The sequence below is a fragment of the Aquarana catesbeiana genome, linkage group LG12 (genome assembly GCF_042186555.1).
Source record: "Aquarana catesbeiana isolate 2022-GZ linkage group LG12, ASM4218655v1, whole genome shotgun sequence".
In the NCBI taxonomy this organism is placed as follows: Eukaryota; Metazoa; Chordata; class Amphibia; order Anura; family Ranidae; genus Aquarana; species Aquarana catesbeiana.
Window position 1 is genome coordinate 227,172,312 of NC_133335.1, and position 19,129 is coordinate 227,191,440.

The 19,129-nt window shown below is 49.7% G+C and overlaps 1 protein-coding gene across 2 annotated transcripts in view; it reads left to right on the plus strand.

The window, feature by feature from the left end:
* The window catches only part of RPTOR (regulatory associated protein of MTOR complex 1), a 267,094-nt gene extending 248,506 nt beyond the window's left edge, over positions 1-18,588 (plus strand). The window contains exons 24-35 of one of the 2 annotated variants that reach the window (XM_073606845.1): positions 1,410-1,520; positions 4,479-4,584; positions 6,352-6,466; positions 7,394-7,518; positions 9,658-9,762; positions 10,872-10,916; positions 12,548-12,654; positions 12,964-13,091; positions 14,902-14,988; positions 15,209-15,325; positions 16,245-16,374; positions 17,840-18,588. In XM_073606845.1, the coding sequence (XP_073462946.1) occupies positions 1,410-1,520; positions 4,479-4,584; positions 6,352-6,466; positions 7,394-7,518; positions 9,658-9,762; positions 10,872-10,916; positions 12,548-12,654; positions 12,964-13,091; positions 14,902-14,988; positions 15,209-15,325; positions 16,245-16,374; positions 17,840-17,908 (1,245 nt within the window). In that variant the 3' untranslated portion in view covers positions 17,909-18,588. Of the gene's footprint in view, positions 1-1,409; positions 1,530-4,478; positions 4,585-6,351; positions 6,467-7,393; positions 7,519-9,657; positions 9,763-10,871; positions 10,917-12,547; positions 12,655-12,963; positions 13,092-14,901; positions 14,989-15,208; positions 15,326-16,244; positions 16,375-17,839 lie in introns of both variants that reach the window. The other variant, XM_073606844.1, reaches the window with a different exon arrangement.
* The last annotated feature ends 541 nt before the right edge of the window (positions 18,589-19,129 follow it).

Below are 19,129 nucleotides of genomic sequence, written 5' to 3' on the forward strand. Positions count from 1 at the left end.
GAATGGTAACCTGTGGAATGTGTGTGCAAAGCATTATGTATCCAATAACGTATTGTGGTGATTTTTTTTTTTTGTTCAGTATAACAATGTAACAGAGAACATGGGGAACACAAACATGGCGGCTACTTGCCCGTCTAAAAGGTATAAAAGCTGTTATGGGCAGTGAATGGGTTGGGGGGGGGGGGGGGGGTTGGTAATTCACAAAGTGCAAAGTACAATGTAAAGGTTCTCCATACCAATAAGCAGAAGGACCCGTCTATCTAACCCATGTCTAGTTTCACGTGTTGCTGTCCATGTAACACCTGTATGATGCACCAAAGGAGCGGGCTTTAACACTCGCATGTACAAACAAGGCCAAGGATAAATCCCAAGGGAAAAACCAAGCTTAACTTACCGACCAGCCCGCAGACAACCAAGTAAACCTGTCTAACAGTATGCGTTAAAAGCAGGTGTTTAGTCTGCACACATTTGCAAACGCATGCGTAAGCCACAGAGCCTTGTCAAGCCCCCCCCCCCCCCCCCGGTATCTGTGGTACCTAACACTAACTTATAAGTGTCCCCACAGTGGAGGCTCATGCATTCTGATGGATAGGTGAGAGCAGGTGGACTGAAGGGGAGCCACCCCTTAAAGGTACAGGGGCACACTGAACACCCAGCATATAGCACAATGGCTGCAAAGGTGTCAGTGTGTTGCCTGACCAAAAAACACGACGGTGATACAGAATCATCCATGGATGTCATCCTCTGGCACTGAGGGAGCTTACCCCAGTTTTCACAGAATCATCCATTGATGTCATCCTCTGGCACTGAGGGAGCTTAACCCAGTTTTCATAGAATCATCCATTGATTTCATCCTTTGGCTGTTAGGGAGCTTAGCCCAGTTTTCCCAGAATCATCCATTGATCTCATCCTCTGGCACTGAGGGTGCTTAGCCCAGTTTTTACAGAATCATCCACTGATGTCATCCTCTGGCTGTGGGGGAGCTTAGCCCAGTTTTCATAGAATCATCCATTGATGTCATCCTCTGGCACTGAGGGAGCTTAGCCCAGTTTTCACAGAATCATCCATTGATGTCATCCTCTGGCACTGAGGGAGCTTAGTCCAGTTTTCACAGAATCATCCAGATGCAGCGCTCTCAGAAATAAACTTTTTAGTGAATCCTGAGTGTGTGACAGGAAATCCGAACACTCAGAAGAAAACCACAGAAATCATTCCAGCGACATTCCATGCGCAGCAAAATGAAGGAAATGATCCCCAGATCTGGGTGTTCTCTGTAATGGAGATAGGTTAATCATTTATACTGGGTTAAATGTCACCTGGATTCTGACTGGTTATGGGGGACAGTTGTACCGCCAATTCCTTTGTGTTTTTGGGATTTGAATGGCTGACCAATGTCTTTCTCCCCTCAGGCGGCTGAAGACGGAGAGGACGGGATCGTCCATAAAGGCTTCATCTCGGGCTCTCTGCAGACCGGCTTCTGTGACTGGAGCGCCAAGTACTTCGCCCAACCGGTTATGAAGGTATACCGGGTAAATCAACAGCTTTTATTTATTTAGTAGCTGAAGCAGATTTTGGGTCTAGTCAAAGGGGAACTCTGGTTACAGACAAAATTTATTTTCTACCAGCAGAGCTGTTTAAATTTAGAACCCGTCTGTTGTCCTGGGCTACGTTAGAGAGATTTCCCCTGACTTCCTATTATACTGAAAACGTTCTTCCAGACAGGAAGTGAGGGGAAATCTGCAACAGGGATACAGAAATAACAATCTGGGGAGTTTCCCTTCTCTACTAAAGAAAAGCTGTTATAATGTCGGTGTTGGGGAGTTCCTCTCACTTCTAGTAAAAGAAAAGAACAGAAAGTGAGGAGAAACCTTTCCAGAGAGCAGCAAAAACCAGGCAGGGGTTCTATCCTTTCCCTTCACTACTCAGTAGTAAGAAAATAAGTTGTGGCTGAACACACTTCAAAGGGTTCACTGTTAGAGAAAAATTAAAAGGTGAACTAACACCCCCCCCCCCCCCCTCCACATATCCCCTGATGAGCAGTGCGCGCCCTCGCACTTACCTCTGTTGGTGGCGAGCTGTCAGTGCCCATTGTACTTACCTGTGTGGGTGATGAGCTTTCAGTGCCCCTTGTACTTGCCTCTGGAAGTGATGAGCTGTCCGTGTCCTCTGTACTTACCTCTGGGTGATGATTTCAGTGCCCCCTGTACTTACCTGTGTGGGGGATGAGCAGTCAGTGCCCCTGCAGCCGATGTAGTGCTCCAGGGATATAAAATCCCGACTCTTTTTTCTTTGCCGCGCTTCCAGGATGGATTAGAGTGATTCCGGCCTGTCAGCGTCGTCACAGAGCATCACTCTGATCCGCCCCGGGAGTCCTGCAGAGAGACAGAAGAGCCGGGATTTTAAATCCCTGGAGCGCTACACTGGCTGCGGGGGCACTGACTGCTCATCACCAACACAGGTAAGTACAGGGGGCACTGAAAACTCATCTCCCCCAGAGGTAAGTACAGCGGGGACTGGGGAAGGGGTTTTAGAACCCATCTGCAGCATTTATTTGCTTTGATGCCGCCACCTCGTTCTCGCCAACACTAAACGGGTCGGACCGCTCTGAACAGGTGATTTGAGATTTATTGAAAGATTTTAGAAAATGTATTTTTTTTCTTTGGGATAATTTGCATATAATCTAATGAGAGTTCCTGACACCCAGATAGGATCACATTTACTTGCCCCCCTGTGAGGGGATTATTTCCAGCTTTGATGACACGGCTCACGGAACCCCCAATGGGGATAGGCTGACCCCTAATGCCGCGTACACACGAGCGGACTTTTCGACCGGATTGGTCCGACGGTCTATCAGACGGACTTTCGGCGGACTTCCGAGGGACTTTCCGAACAAACGAACTTGCCTACACACGATCACACCAAAGTCCGACGGATTCGTACGTGATGGTGTACTACCGGACTAAAATAAGGAAGTTGATAGCCAGTAGCCAATAGCTGCCCTAGCGTCGGTTTTCGTCCATCAGACTAGCATACAGATGAGCTGACTTTTCGATAGGAACTGGGTCCGGCGGAGTTCCGACGTAAAGATTTGAGACATGTTCCAAATTTAAAGTCCCTCAGATTTTCGACCGAAAAAGTCGGCTGCAGGTCCGATGAAGCCCACACACGGTCAAATTGTCCGTCGGACCAGTCCGGTCGAAAAGTCTGCTCGTGTGTACGTGGCATAACCCTTCCACACTCCACAACTAGAGTAAAAAAATGTTCTACTGTTCCTCGGAGCTTGTTTATTTCCGTACAGATGAACAATGCGTCCTCCCTGCGATTGGCTCTTAGGAACCTCTCTTAACTTGCAGAAACCTTTAATGACAGCTATAGAGTTTGTACAAAGTCTGAGTCTACCTTCATTTCAGTTATTGTGTTGCAGCAGTTGGAAGATGTAGACATACACTTTTTTATAATGGGAACCCCCCCCCCCCCCCCCGGAGCTGAACATAAGAAATGAGGATGTGTCCCAGGGAACAGAACCTGGAAAATGGTTACTCTTCTCCTGAATTCCTTCTTCCTGTACCCTAGGCACTTCTGTGCTGTAGACTCATAGCTCCATATCTGCAGTATGAGATCATCTCAGGCACTGTGCCTTTCGACTGCTGGTCTCCCCAGATTTTGGAATGAGGTTTGTTGAAGTCATTGCTGTTCTCTTTGCTGGAAAGGAAGCTTTGCACTAAGGACCTGCTGTGCCAGGATCTCCTTGCTTTACCGTTTTCTTTTTCTGCTTCCTCCACCTATTACCCCACCAGTCATCGGGGGGGGGGGGTGGTCTGACATGAGGAAGTAAAGTCCTGCCTCTACCATGTGCAGGAACAATGCATAGGAAGTCAGTATTGAGGAAAACTCAGTGGCAAGGAGACCGCAGGGAACACTGGTGATGAGTTCTTCAGTTGTCCTCTGCTCAGCTTCCACCCCACCCCTCTGTCTAAAGGTTTCTCTGATGGGCTAAACAAGTCCCACCAGTTCCTATGAGATGTACAAGTGTCACAGAATAAACCAAAAACTTCCTTTAATTCCCCTGACTGAGCCCATTCCTCCTCCATTGGTGTCTCACACGCTCCCCCTTACAGACACTGCAGCTCACAGTGTGAGGGTTGTCCATTCAGAAAGCAGTGGGCGGGACTAGGTGTGGCCAGGTGCCGATTGATAAGCTGAATCAGCAGTGACAATGCTCATGGCCTCACCCCTTACAACATCTCATCCTACTTTTGTTGCAATCAGGCACCACCCACATGAGAGTGACAACTCTGCTGTGAATTCAGAAGCAGTGCAGCATTGTCACCCCATCCTAGGAATCTACTTTATAATTTATTACTGCGGAACACATTTATTTCATTAGCGGCGATATTTTTACTTTAATGTGGAGAAGCCGATTCTGCTGCCTGTTCCCCAGTGTGTTGCGTTAATGTGTCTCCTCTGTTTCTTCCCAGATGGCTGATGAACACGACTTTGAGAGCCAAGTCCGCCAAGAGCGAGAGTGGAGGTTCCTTCGCAACGCCAAGGTCCGGAGACAAGCGCAGAGCCTCATACAGAAAGGTGAGAGCCGCACAAACATGGCCGCTGGGTGATGGGAAGTGATGACTTCTCCAGTGTCCTCCTGCGCCCCGCTCCTCTGCGGGTCTCCAAATAAAATTAGAAACTGCAGAGATAACACTGGGGGATTTGAATGGGACATTATAGAGCAGGCATCACTATATAGTACACCACGGTCCAGATCCCAACCCTAAACACTCTCCATCCAGACCACTGCGGTCCCGCCATTTAGCAGCCGATTCCTCCTCCCTGCCTCCGCTGCTGTGACTATCACAGCAGAGTGGAGAGAGGGAAGCAGAATGGTTCTCCAAACAGCGGGAGGCAAAGCAGCAGCATGGATGGATGACAAGAGTGAGAGCTGCTGGAATTAACTCTTCATATTAACAAGCTGGGGGAATTGGTTGTTAGGATGCAGGGCAGTCCTAGCTACCAATCCCCAGCTTGGTTTTATGAAGTTACCTCCAGCTGCTCCCGCTCCTATCATCCATCCAGTGCTGATGTGCCTCCCACTCTGTGTACTCGAGTAAAGGGGCGGAGGACACTCTCTCGTCCCTGTGATGTGAAGGGAAGGCAACTCTGCACAGGGCTGTGATGTGAAGGGGAGGCAGATCTGTAGGGAGCTGTGATGTGAAGGGGCAGAGCTGCAGGAGACTGTAATGTAAAGGATGGGGCCGAGCTTCAAGAGACTGTAATGTAAAGGAGGGGGCAGAGCTGCAGCGGGCTGTGATGTAAAGGGGGCAGAGCTGCAGGGGGCTGTGATGTGAAGGGGAGGCAGAGCTGCAGGGGGCTGTGATGTGAAGGGGAAGGAGATCTGCAGGGGGCTGTGATGTGAAGGGGAAGGAGATCTGCAGGGGGCTGTGATGTGAAGGGGAAGGAGATCTGCAGGGGGCTGTGATGTGAAGGGGAAGGAGATCTGCAGGGGGCTGTGTTGTGAAGGGGAAGCAGAGCTGCAGGGTGCTGTGATGTGAAGGGGAAGGAGATCTGCAGGGGGCTGTGATGTGAAGGGGAAGGAGATCTGCAGGGGGCTGTGTTGTGAAGGGGAAGCAGAGCTGCAGGGGGCTGTGATGTGAAGGGGAAGCAGAGCTGCAGGGTGCTGTGATGTGAAGGGAATGCAAATCTGCACCCGCTTGTCTCTCTCTACGTGCTCCCCCCACCCTTTGCCCCCTGCTACCCTTGTTTCTTTCCTGAACGGTGGTGCGGGGTTACACTGGCGGGATGACATTTCTTCTTCCTGTGTGGGAATATCAGTTTTGAATTGTATTAGCGAGGCGCCTGTCCTGCCAAGCAGAGTGAATGTGATCTGACGAGTGTCCAGCCAGTGATCGATATCCAGCCTGCAGCAGCTCGGCTCTGTAATATGTTGGAGAGGAAGGCCGGTATCTGGTCTGTCAGGCGCTGAAGGATCCCAGGAGGAAACCCGAGCGCCGGCCTCGCTGCCTGAAGAATATCTCCAGCAAGATTCACAGATTGCACCGATTGTGGTCAGACCGCAACGGGTGTCTGGGGATGTCACTGCTATTGGTTGCCTCTCGGTGTGAACTCTGACTGGGTGACATGGGGTTTGCCAAAACATTGCAGCCACTTCCTGTCTCCATACATTCCACCAATGGCTGCCCGGACTGCTGCCACTAGAGAATATGTCCCCATTGAAGGTTACTCTCTGTTTCTTGTTCTGGTGGCAACTTAATATTTTTCATTTTCCCATCACTTTCTGTCCATCTGATAGCAATCACAGAGTAAATCCTCTCCTCCATCTTGTGTTCCTCTCAGGTGTCACCAGATTAGACGATCAGATATTTATTAACCGCAATCCCGGTGTTCCCTCCGTTGTGAAGTTTCACCCCTTCACCTCCTGCATCGCCGTCGCTGACAAGGACAGCATCTGGTAAGCCAGCATTGCCTATAATATTATAATACTACTCCTCCTATAATAACATAATGGTCCTTCTCCTATAATAATAGAATAGTCGTCCTCCTATAATAATATATTGGGTCCCCCTCCTATAATAATAATCCTCCTCCTATAATGATATAATAATCCTCCTCCTATAGCAATATAATAATCTTCCTCCTATAATAATCCTCCTCATTTAATAATAATTCTCCTCCTATAATAATCATCTTCCTATAATCTAATACTACTCCTCCTCCTATAATATAATTTTCCTCCTCTTATTATAAATAATGATGTCAAAATAACGCATGCAGACAGGGATACATGGGGATGTAATATAAAGTTTATATCGCAGTATAATGAACGATGGAATTCGATATTTCTCCAGATTTATGACATAAATGAAATATTTCTACATAACGTTACAAAGTGTCACCTGAGTGTAAAATCCCGGCGTTCCTCCGCGCTCAGGCGGGGTGTATAGCCTGCCATTCATTGGCTGTATGTTGTACTCGGATACACTCCAATGCTTCTTCGTGTCGGTGTAAACGCATGTGTGATTTGTACGCACGGCACATGCAAGTTTATGCCAATCTGTGAAAGAATCTGCTTATATCTGAGTACAAGTGTGTACAGCCATTTACTTCTATGGCCACCTGTACACTCCCCTCCCCCCCGCAGCTCCCAGAGTATGGAAGAACGTCGGGATGTTATGCTATGTGTGTATTTTTCCAGGAGTAAAGCTTTATAACAAAAAAAAAAATATCTGGAGTTGGGCTTTATCTCCATTTACCAAAGTGACCAAAAAATAAACCCCAGTCAGGATTCCGGTCTGTAGCAGGTCACTGATGTCACTGATCTGGGAATGACACCTTGGATCAGATGCTCACCTGGAGTTATCTTGTTTCTGTGGTGCAGCTTCTGGGATTGGGAGAAAGGAGAGAAGCTGGACTACTTCCACAACGGGAACCCGCGCTACACCCGCATCACTGCCATGGAGTACCTGAACGGCCAAGACTGCTCTCTGCTGCTCACCGCCACAGGTAGGTGGTACCAGATCATAGGGCACTGCTGGGGAAGGGTGCAGGAACACGGGACCACAGCTATATTGGAGGACCTGTCACCAGAACAAAACCACCTGTAACAGTTGAAACCACAATCCCTGGATTTCATAAAGACCGGCGCAAAGGGGATGTGAAAGTGTCTCTCGTGTTCTAAAAGTGGTGCAGTGTGCGCCAAATCTGTCCAACCCATCTATGCAGTGTGCGCCCAATCTATGGACCGGTCTATGCAGTGTGCGCGAAATCCATGGATCCGTCTATGCTGCGTGCACGGAATTCGTGGATCCGTCTATGCAGTGTGCATTTAGTCCATGGACCCATCTATGCAGTGTGCGCGGAGTCCATGCACCCGTGTCTGCGGTGTGCGCGGAATATATGGACCCGTGTCTGCGGTGTGCGCGGAATATATGGACCCGTGTCTGCGGTGTGCGCGGAATATATGGACCCGTGTCTGCGGTGTGCGCGGAATATATGGACCCGTGTCTGCGGTGTGCGCGGAATCCGTGGACCCGTCTATGCGGTGTGCGCGGGATCCGTGGACCCGTCTATGCGGTGTGCGCGGGATCCGTGGACCCGTCTATGCGGGATCCGTGGACCCGTCTATGCGGTGTGCGCGGGATCCGTGGACCCGTCTATGCGGTGTGCGCGGGATCCGTGGACCCGTCTATGCGGTGTGCGCGGCATCCGTGGACCCGTCTATGCGGTGTGCGCGGCATCCGTGGACCCGTCTATGCGGTGTGCGCGGCATCCGTGGACCCGTCTATGCGGTGTGCGCGGCATCCGTGGACCCGTCTATGCGGTGTGCGCGGCATCCGTGGACCCGTCTATGCGGTGTGCGCGGCATCCGTGGACCCGTCTATGCGGTGTGCGCGGCATCCGTGGACCCGTCTATGCGGTGTGCGCGGCATCCGTGGACCCGTCTATGCTTTGTGCGCGGAATCCGTGGACCCGTCTATGCTTTGTGCGCGGAATCCGTGGACCCGTCTATGCTTTGTGCGCGGAATCCGTGGACCCGTCTATGCTTTGTGCGCGGAATCCGTGGACCGTCTATGCGGCGTGCGCGGAATCCGTGGACCCGTCTATGCGGCGTGCGCGGAATCCATGGACCCGTCTATGCGGCGTGCGCGGAATCCATGGACCTGTCTCCGCACTTTCTGTGCCACCCTTAAAACTGTCATATAGGAAGCTGCTCCAACTCCTCGGCTATGAGAAGCTGGTTATTGTGATATCATAGCATGTTATACTGAGGAGGAACACCATCTCAGACCCGTCTATGCAGTGTGCGTGGAATCCATGGGCCGTCTATGCGGTGGGCGCGGAATCAATGGACCCGTCTATGCAGTGTGCGCGGAATCCATGGACCCGTCTATGCAGCGTGCGCGGAATCCGTGGACCCGTCTATGCGGCGTGCGCGGAATCCGTGGACCCGTCTATGCGGCGTGCGCGGAATCCATGGACCCGTCTATGCGGCGTGCGCGGAATCCATGGACCTGTCTCCGCACTTTCTGTGCCACCCTTATAACTGTCATATAGGAAGCTGCTCCAACTCCTCGGCTATGAGAAGCTGGTTATTGTGATATCATAGCATGTTATACTGAGGAGGAACACCATCTCAGACCCGTCTATGCAGTGTGCGCGGAATCCATGGACCGTCTATGCGGTGTGCGCGGAATCCATGGGCCGTCTATGCGGTGGGCGCGAAATCAATGGACCCGTCTATGCAGTGTGCGCGGAATCCATGGACCCGTCTATGCAGCGTGCGCGGAATCCATGGACCCGTCTATGCGGCGTGCGCGGAATCCATGGACCCGTCTATGCGGCGTGCGCGGAATCCATGGACCCGTCTATGCGGCGTGCGCGGAATCCATGGACCCGTCTATGCGGCGTGCGCGGAATCCATGGACCCGTCTATGCGGCGTGCGCGGAATCCATGGACTTGTCTCCGCACTTTCTGTGCCACCTTATAACTGTCATATAGGAAGCTGCTCCAACTCCTCGGCTATGAGAAGCTGGTTATTGTGATATAGCATGTCATACTGAGGAGGAACACCATCTCAGACTTATAGATATCTTAGTATGTGTAGGGGGATGGGCATCATGACGTGTACGGTGTCTCTGCAGATGATGGCGCTATAAGGGTGTGGAAGAACTTTGCCGATCTGGAGAAGAATCCGGAAATGGTGACGGCGTGGCAGGGATTGTCCGATATGTTGCCATCTACACGGGGTGAGAGGAAGATGCCATGCGGCAGCCAAATCTTCGTATTTCAGAACTCTTTCCTGTGATATTATCTCTCTTACTAGTTTCTGCTCTGAGTTCTGTCCCCTATATACTCCTTCCTCACCATCCCGTATATACTGCTTCATTACCGCCCCATATATACTTTATCACCGTCCTGTAAATACTCTTTCATCACCGTCCCCTATATACTCGTTCATAACCGTCCTAGATACCATCCTGTATATACTCCTTCATCACCCCCCCCCATATATACTCCTTCATCCCCCCCCCGTATATACTCTTTCATCACCCCTGCTTATATACTCCTTCCTCACCCCCTGTATATACTCTTTCATCACCCCCCTGTATATACTCCTACATCACCCCCCCCCGTGTATACTCCATCACCCCCCCCCGTGTATACTCCTTTATCACCCCCCCGTATATACTCCATCAGCCCCCCCGTATATACTCTATAACCTCTGTATATACTCTCTCCCCCCGTATATACTCCATCACCCCCCTGTATATCATCCCCCCCCGTATATACTCCATCCCCCCGTATATACTCCTTCACCACCCACCCCCCCCGTATATACTCCTTCATAACCCCCCCCCGTATATACTCCTTCATCACCCCCCCCCCCCCCCCCCCCGTATATACTCCTTCATCACCCCCCCCATATATACTCCATCACCCCCCATATACTCTTTCATCACCATCCTGTATACCGTCCCCTATGTATTCCTTCATCACGGCCCCTATATACGCCTTCATTACCAGGCCACAGTGCTGTGATAGTTTGACTGACAAGTACTCTGCAATGCACCCAAATGGATCCTCCTTCCCAACTTACTTTATATCATTGTACCCCTCCTCCCACCCCACCTCCTCTCTTACAATGTTTTTCATTTGTGTTTGTTCCTTTGTGGGGTAACGCGTTTCTGTGCACAACCCAGCATGAAGGGGAAGGGGGAGAGGAGCGTGGGTGGGGAGTGAAAGTTCCTGCTTTATAATTTATTGGTTGATAAGATAATAATACCGATATTACTTCTATTGTCTTTTCTGTGGTTGGTCACTTGACCGTTATGTCTTCTCATTTTCTGGTCCTCAGGCTTAACGCGTCGAGTTTCCATTTATCTGGATAAAAGTAAACAAGGTGAGTTCAGTTCTGGGGGTCATATGAGGGTCAGTGGTCATGGAGTCACTGTGTATCCGGGTAATAGGTCGGGGGTCATGGAGTCACTGTGTATGAGGGTCAGAGGTTGGGGGTCATGGAGTCACTGTGTGTCAGAGGTCGGTGGTCATGGAGTCACTGTGTATGAGGGTCAGAGGTCGGGGGTCATGGAGTCACTGTGTATGAGGGTCGGGGGTCATGGAGTCACTGTGTATGAGGGTCAGAGGTTGGGGGTCATGGAGTCACTGTGTGTCAGAGGTCGGGGGTCATGGAGTCACTGTGTGTCAGAGGTCGGGGGTCATGGAGTCACTGTGTGTCAGAGGTCGGGGGTCATGGAGTCACTGTGTGTCAGAGGTCGGGGGTCATGGAGTCACTGTGTGTCAGAGGTCGGGGGTCATGGAGTCACTGTATGAGGGTCAGAGGTCGGGGGTCATGGAGTCACTGTGTATGAGGGTCAGAGGTTGGGGGTCATGAAGTCACTGTGTATGAGGGTCGGGGGTCATGGAGTCACTGTGTATGAGGGTCAGAGGTCGGTGGTCATGGAGTCACTGTGTGTCAAAAGTCGGGGGTCATGGAGTCAGTGTGTCAAAGGTCGGGGGTCATGGAGTCACTGTGTGTCAGAGGTCGGGGGTCATGGAGTCACTGTGTGTCAGAGGTCGGGGGTCATGGAGTCACTGTGTGTCGGGGGTCATGGAGTCACTGTGTATGAGGGTCAGAGGTTGGGGGTCATGGAGTCACTGTGTGTCAGAGGTCGGGGGTCATGGAGTCACTCTTCTGAAGATCATGTGATCATTGTGACAGCCAATTGATCAGGAAATGCCCCTGGCATTCAGTCTTACAAAAAGGTTCGGCTCCCACCAGGGGCTAGAAAAGTAAAAAAATATATATATCTATAGATATATATCTATATATAGAGAGAATGAGATAATAAATATAAATAAATATATATATATATATATATATATATATATATATATATATATATATATATATATATATATATATATATATATATATATATATATATATATATAGAGCAAGAGAGAGAGATATCCAAAACCTTTCCTTTAGGGCAGAGCACGGGGGGGATTTCAGGTCAGCATGGCAGAGCACGGTGGGAGGTCGGCGGGGGGGGGTTGGTTGGAGGGCTCATTACAGGGAGGCAGATGTCTACAGCACTGTAGCAGTGTCCTCCATATGTAGTGCAGCGCAGGGAAGCGGCATCCGAAGTGTCCTGCGCTAGTCGTCCTCTTGTGTTCATCCCATGTGATGTCACATACAGGTGCCTGGAATGGACAGAAGTCGGGGAGGGGCAGGCAGCCATTAGCACAGGATCTTAGAATGGTGCTTCCCTGTGCCACTCTGCATATGGGAGGAGCATTTCAGCTGGAGTGTCGGCTAGGTGGGGGTGTGATCTACCAGTCATGGATATTTTGTGACGGGACCCCTGGGGACTTCTTGTAGAAACCCCACTCCAGTGTTTGTACTGGATCGTTTGGGGGGGGCGAGGGATGGGGAGGTCCAGCCGGAATAGTGGTGGACTGGGAGTGGTGGGTGTAATAGATTGTTGGGGGGAAGGGGGTGCTCCAGCATTGAATGTCTTTGTCTCTCAGGGGCCGGAATGGTGGTGGACTGGGAGCAGGAGAGCGGACTTCTCATCACATCCGGTGACGTGCGGATTATCCGGATCTGGGACACGGACAGGGAGATGAAGGTTCAGGTGAGCGGTGACTACACTGCATGAATTGGGAAGCCGGGGTCTCTTCATTCTTATGCACATTGAACGGTCACACATGGGGCACAGAATTTTAAGGATTCAGCCCACTCAGCAGGTCACAGTACCAGATGCAGCACCACCACTACTGACGTCCAGTCATAATGAAAGAAGATTTGTTTTTTTGTGATTGTTAGCTCCTCCCCCAGTGTCAGGAAATGACACATTAGAACATTTGGGGAGCTGAGCGACATTCTAATGTAAAGTATAGAATGTCATCGGAGTTCCACTTTAACCCGTAATTCTGCTTTTTAGGATATGCCAACCGGCTCGGAGAGCTGTGTGACCAGCCTGTCCTGCGACTCGCATCGCTCCCTCATTGTGGCCGGCCTCGGAGATGGAACCGTTCGGGTGTTTGACAGGAGGATGTCCCAAAGTGACTGGTAAGGCCCCACCCCCTGGAAGCTGTCCAGTGTCTTCTTTCCCAGAATCCTCTGTGGTTCTTGTGGCGGACCCCAGTAATCAGGAGGAGTATGTCCATATTAGATTCCCGGTAACAGAACAATACAAGATCCTGCAGCCCACCCAGTCACTAGTTGGGACACAGTGTAGGGTGATGAAAAACATAAAACTTGTTTTTTGTATACCACACAAAATCAGATAAAAGCTTGATCACATTATCTTATAAAAAGGAAACTATACAGAAATATAATTACCATAACTAAGGAACAGCCAACTATATTCTAATCCACATCTAGCAAGTAATAGCTGGGCATGAGCTAATTAACTAGGCACTTAAACCAGCCTAGGTGACCAGACCATTCGGCACCTACAACCTTGAATACAAAGTACTGTACAATACACATTATTACAAGTATTAACACATAGATGAGAAGACAGACAGAAACAATAGCGGATCCAGTTAACAATGGGAGGAAGACACTTAGGAGGCACACTGTGGGGGAGACCTACTTACACTAAAAACATTATGGTAGGAGACCCCAGTGGTTTGAGCTGATTACATTAACATCTACAATCATTGCTGGTTTGGGCATAGAGGCCCCAAATATGTATATGGAACCTCCAGTTCCCAGAGTCTGTGTGTTTTGGGGAGACATAGACTTGAATCCAAACAAGACCACTCTAAGGGTCCCCCAAGCACCCATCTCCCAAAGAGTAGTGTTCCCTTAAAAGCCAGGGCCCATAGTCAGGGAAGAGGCCACCCTGCAGTCCCCTGCAAAAGCCCCTGTCCTGGCTGGATCTGTCACAGTTCCTCACTACACCCAGATTCTAGGCTGTGATTGGTCCCTGGGCCGGACTCTTCTGCAGCTGTGGAGATTGCCGTTTTTTCTCCTGCATGTGGCTAATTCCTTTTCTGACCATGTTCCTGCTGAATTGGTCTAAGAAAATAGTTCCTGCCCACCATGAAACCCTTTCCTGGGGGATGGCCTGGACTTCGCCATGAGACCTTTTTTGCTGTGGTTTGGGCGGGAGACCTTTTTTTGCCGGGGTTTGGGCGGGAGACCTTTTTTTGCCGGGGTTTGGGCGGGAGACCTTTTTTTGCCGGGGTTTGGGCGGGAGACCTTTTTTTGCCGGGGTCAGGCGTGAGACCTTCTCCCGGGGGCTTGACTGGTGTTCGCCATGTTGGAGTGAGTTTCTATGTTCCCCTCTGTAAGCAAAGTAGAAGGAAGTGAATATGTTTGTATCTGGTGATTGGTAAATGGGACCCATGCCCCCCACCCATGTCGCTCCTCTGCCCCCTTCTATGCCGCTCCTCTGACCCCCATCCCCTGCGCCCCTCCACTATGCTGCTCCTCTGACCCCCCCCCCCCATATCGCTCCTCTGACCCCCCTCCTCCATGTCCCTCCTCCACTCCCTTCCTCCATGTCCCTCCTCTACTCCCTTCCTCCATGTCCCTCCTCTACTCCCTTTCTCCATGTCCCTCCTCTACTCCCTTCCTCCATGTCCCTCCTCTACTCCCTTTCTCCATGTCCCTCCTCTACTCCCTTCCTCCATGTCCCTCCTCTACTCCCTTTCTCCATGTCCCTCCTCTACTCCCTTCCTCCATGTCCCTCCTCTGCTCCCTTCCTCTATGTCCCTCCTCTGCTCCCTTCCTCCATGTCCCTCCTCTACTCCCTTCCTCCATGTACCTCCTCTGCGCCCCTCCTCCATGTACCTCCTCTGCGCCCCTCCTCCATGTTGCTTCTCTGCGCCCCTCCTCCATTCATCACATGATCTCTTTTTTATTACAGTCGGGTTATGACGTATCGGGAGCACACCGCCTGGGTGGTGAAGACGTATCTGCAGAATCAGGCGGATGGGAACATAATGAGTGTCAGGTACATCCCCATTTTTTCCTCCCCCACCCATTTTCCTCTCCGCCCTTTTCCCCTCTGTCCTTTTTTCCTCCCCCTGCCCTTCCCTCTCCGCCCTTATTCCATCTCTGACATTTTTTCTCTCCCTCCACCCCCCCCCCCCCCCCCCCAACACCACCACCACCTTTTTTTCCTCTCCATATCTGCTGCCCTCTTGATGACTCCTCCCCTCCTCTACACACAGCGTCAATGGAGACGTTCGATATTACGATCCCAGACTTCCGGAATCCATAAACACGATGCAGATCGGCAAAGGTCTGACCGCCCTGGACTACCACCCGCAGACCAACCTCTTTGCCTGGTGAGTCAGCACTCTGCACCGTCACACATTGTTACATTGTGATATTGCTATTACCTACACCTACAGTTGATCCAGAGGAAGGCACCAGCCCTTCTCCCGAACTGAAATGGCTTCCTCTGATTTCACTGCACACTGTGAGCTTGATTAATCATGGAGTCTTAGCATGACGTGGGTATTACTACAGCTTCCTGTTTGCTGGAAACGATGTACGGCCCCCCCGCTGGCCCCTCCCACCAGTCATGATCTGCCTGCATTGCATAGAGAAGCGCAGAGACAGACCCAGGGTTGATGTTATTGGGTTCAATATTAGATTAGTAAAGAAAATGAGGCATGGGGGGCAAAATCTAAGCAGATTCGAGTTCAGCTTTCAGTGTTTCCTTCCCCTAAAGTCACCGTTCTGTCCCAAAGCGATTTCCTCACAATTCCATTACAGGCCACAGAGACCCCGAAATACACCAATGATGGGTGTCCTGATCCCCACTACAAGTCTCACACCACTGGAGGGCGTTCCAGAGCCCTATACCCTCATCCCAGCCTAAATATTATCCCAGGATTGATTATCAATCGATAGATCTCTGCATATTACTAATCTGATCATCAATAAATTCTTGGGGGGTTACTAATCTGATAATAGATCCCTGGATATTACTAATTTGATAATCAATACATCCCTGGATATTACTAATCTGATAATCAATAGATCCCCGGATATTACTAATTTGATAATAGATCCCTGGATATTACTAATCTGATAATCAATAGATCCCTGGATATTACTTATCTGATAATCAGATTACTAATACCCCAGAATTGATTGATGATCAGGTTAGGATTACTGTATAGATGGTTAGTGATGAGATGCTAACGTTCTGTTTTATTCCTGGATTTCCCATCATTCTCTCTCCTCTGATTGGTCCAGCGGTTCCTTGAACCAGTTTATCGCCGTGTACAACGGAAGCGGAGAATTGATCAGCAATATAAAGTACTATGATGGATTCATGGGGCAGAGGATTGGCGCCATCAGTTGCCTGGCGTTCCATCCGCACTGGGTGAGTATGGACATTGTCACGTCTGTACTGTGTGTTGGATGGTTGCTGAGCCCTCCCGGGTTTATTTATTGATCCACTGAGGGTGGGCGGGGCTTGGAGACATTTCTCAATGTGAACTGTGAGGTGGGATCTTCCTTTAGAGTCTTAAAACTGAACTCTGGACTAAATATTGCAGTTCATCTGTGTACTGTGCATGTTGTGTAAGACCCCCGTCCATCCGATGTGTGTGATTTTTATCCTCTAACAATCCCGATATCCCCCTATATTCCGCTTCCTGAGGAAGACTGCAAAACATATTTTTTGAAGTTGTCAACATACTCAGGTTATACCACTTCCTGGGGGACTGATTCCTACATTTTTACTGCTTTAACAGTAAGGAACCCTTCCCTAAATCCTAGGCTAAAGTAGTACTAAAGTCTCTATAAACGTTTTTTACATTAATTAATTCTCTGAAATATGGGAAAAAAACACCCCGTTATCTGTTCCAGCCTTAACCCGCTAGTCTTAAAGAGGAAGTTTTACTTCCTCTTTTTTTCCACTGCAAAGTAAAAGCTTAATGGGCTAGTATGCATCCCATACTAGTCCATTATGTGGCACTTACCTGCAAACGAAGCCTGCGCTGTCCTTGCTGGTGGCCATATCCATCTTTGCCCCTCTTCCTTACTCCGGCTCTGTGACTGGCCGGAGCCACGTGACATCACTTCCGCGCATGCCATCAGTCACGACGCTTGCGAGTGAAGAAACGGCACTTAGGTCCGTTTTCTTCACAGCGCATGCGCCGATGATGGCGCACTACAAGGTAAATCTCTCTTAAACAGTGCACGTTTAGGAGATATTTCCACTACCTATAGGTAAGACTAATTCTAGGCTTACCTATAGGTAAAAGTGACAATCGGGGGTAAACAACCACTTTAAATCTGTCCCCTCCCCCCTTCCCCCTTCTAACACCTGTACTGACTTACCTGCGTAATAAAGATGGATATATACTTGCCTGTTCTCAGTCCGGACATGTGGTCCAGCTCCCCTGTGCCACCCAGCAGCAGCTGCAGGGGAGAGGAGGAGCACTGACGACAGCGGCTGGCAATTCTGGGAGGAGTGACATCACTCATAGGCTCCTATTGCCCAGCTGTTGTCAGTGCTCCCTCCTCTCCCCTGCAGCTGCCACAGGGGAGCCAGAGCTGCAGATCACATCATTTGAGTAGGCGGAGAATAGGTAAGTATATATATTCGGTGTTTGGGGGGGTTGGGTATTTTGAGGACTAGTTAGTGTTAGGCTGGTATTCTCCTGTAGAAATATCTGAGCTGTAATTTATAGTTCTCTTCCTGTTTTATGGAGATTGAAATCCGGCCGCACCCAGGAAAACGAATGTAAAATGTGACAATCGAATCGCTTTGTGTGTTCCGGTGATTGGTGATCGCTTATCTTCGTCTTTTTTTTTTTTTTTTTTCTCTTTCCCTCCTCCAGCCTCACCTAGCTGTCGGCAGCAACGATTACTACATGTCTATATATTCGGTTGACAAGCGAGTGAGATAGCCCCGGGACTGAGACACGAAGTGCGGTCACTCGACTTCCTCTTCCGGTCTTTCCGCGTTCTGACGTGAAGGGATGGCCTTGTGCGTTGGCATTCGATTTGCTGCTTTTCAGAACTTGAAGAAACCTCTAAGAACGGATTGCTTTAACAAACCAGCAACGTTGGTGTGCTAGGTTCCCCCGCCCCCTCTGCATCCACTGCTCATCATCGTCTTGAGTTTCTTCCATCTTTAAGCAACCACTCGGGGGGTGGGGGAGGGGAAAGGGGGGGGGGGGTTTGGGAAAATCAAAGATCTATATGTTGACACTCTGGGGGTCTATGGTCCCAGAAAAGTTTTTGTTTTAAGCCAAAAGAAAAGTATATATATATAGCTTGAGTCTTTATTCCTCCCTGCTGCTATAGTAGCTCAGTCTTGGACACCTTTCACCCATGTGTCATGATGGAGCTTAGTTCATGAAGCACCCCAACAGTGGGAGGGGGGGCGCCCAGGATGGATCTCTAGAGGTTCTACCCAAAGAACTGTCTCCCATTATACACACATGAAGCTTTCCTGTCCATCTGACTTCTTGGAAGAAAAGGATACATTTTGCTTTCTCAATGATAGACCTTTCAATGCGATTTTCCCAGCCGACGCGTTTTCAGGAATTGGGGGTCGTAGGTTAAAAAAAAAAAAAAAACAAAATGTGAAAAAGCGACAAACACTGGGAGTGATGGCTGCAGAACCTTCGGGATGACCAGCCAAGAAGAAGAAGAATTCTACAAATCCCGAACTTGTGGCTGAATATGAGAAACTCGTTTTACACGGAGAGATCATGTAACGTTCGGCTGCCATTCACCAATCAGTGAAGAGTATCGCTTCTCTGCATCTGCTTATCCAGTGACACAGCACATCTCCTCCGCAATAGAAGGCCCCACTTTTCATAGAGCACCAACAGTAGTCCGGTCCATACCCTTAATAGAGACTGATGTGTATATGACCCACGCCTACAGGTCTGTCACTACGCGTTTCAGTAGGGCCCTCACTGAGAGCCGTACTCGGGGCACCCACCCGGCAAAAACATTTCATTATCTGACCAAAACTCGGCACAGTTCACCATCCGCTCCGTTTTATAGAGTAAATGTCTAGTTCCTCCTCCGTATGTGTTATATTAACACGGTGTGTCGCAGAGTTCCCCCGGTGTGGCCAAAGCGCTCCACAGCCGATTAATCTTCTAGTTTTATCC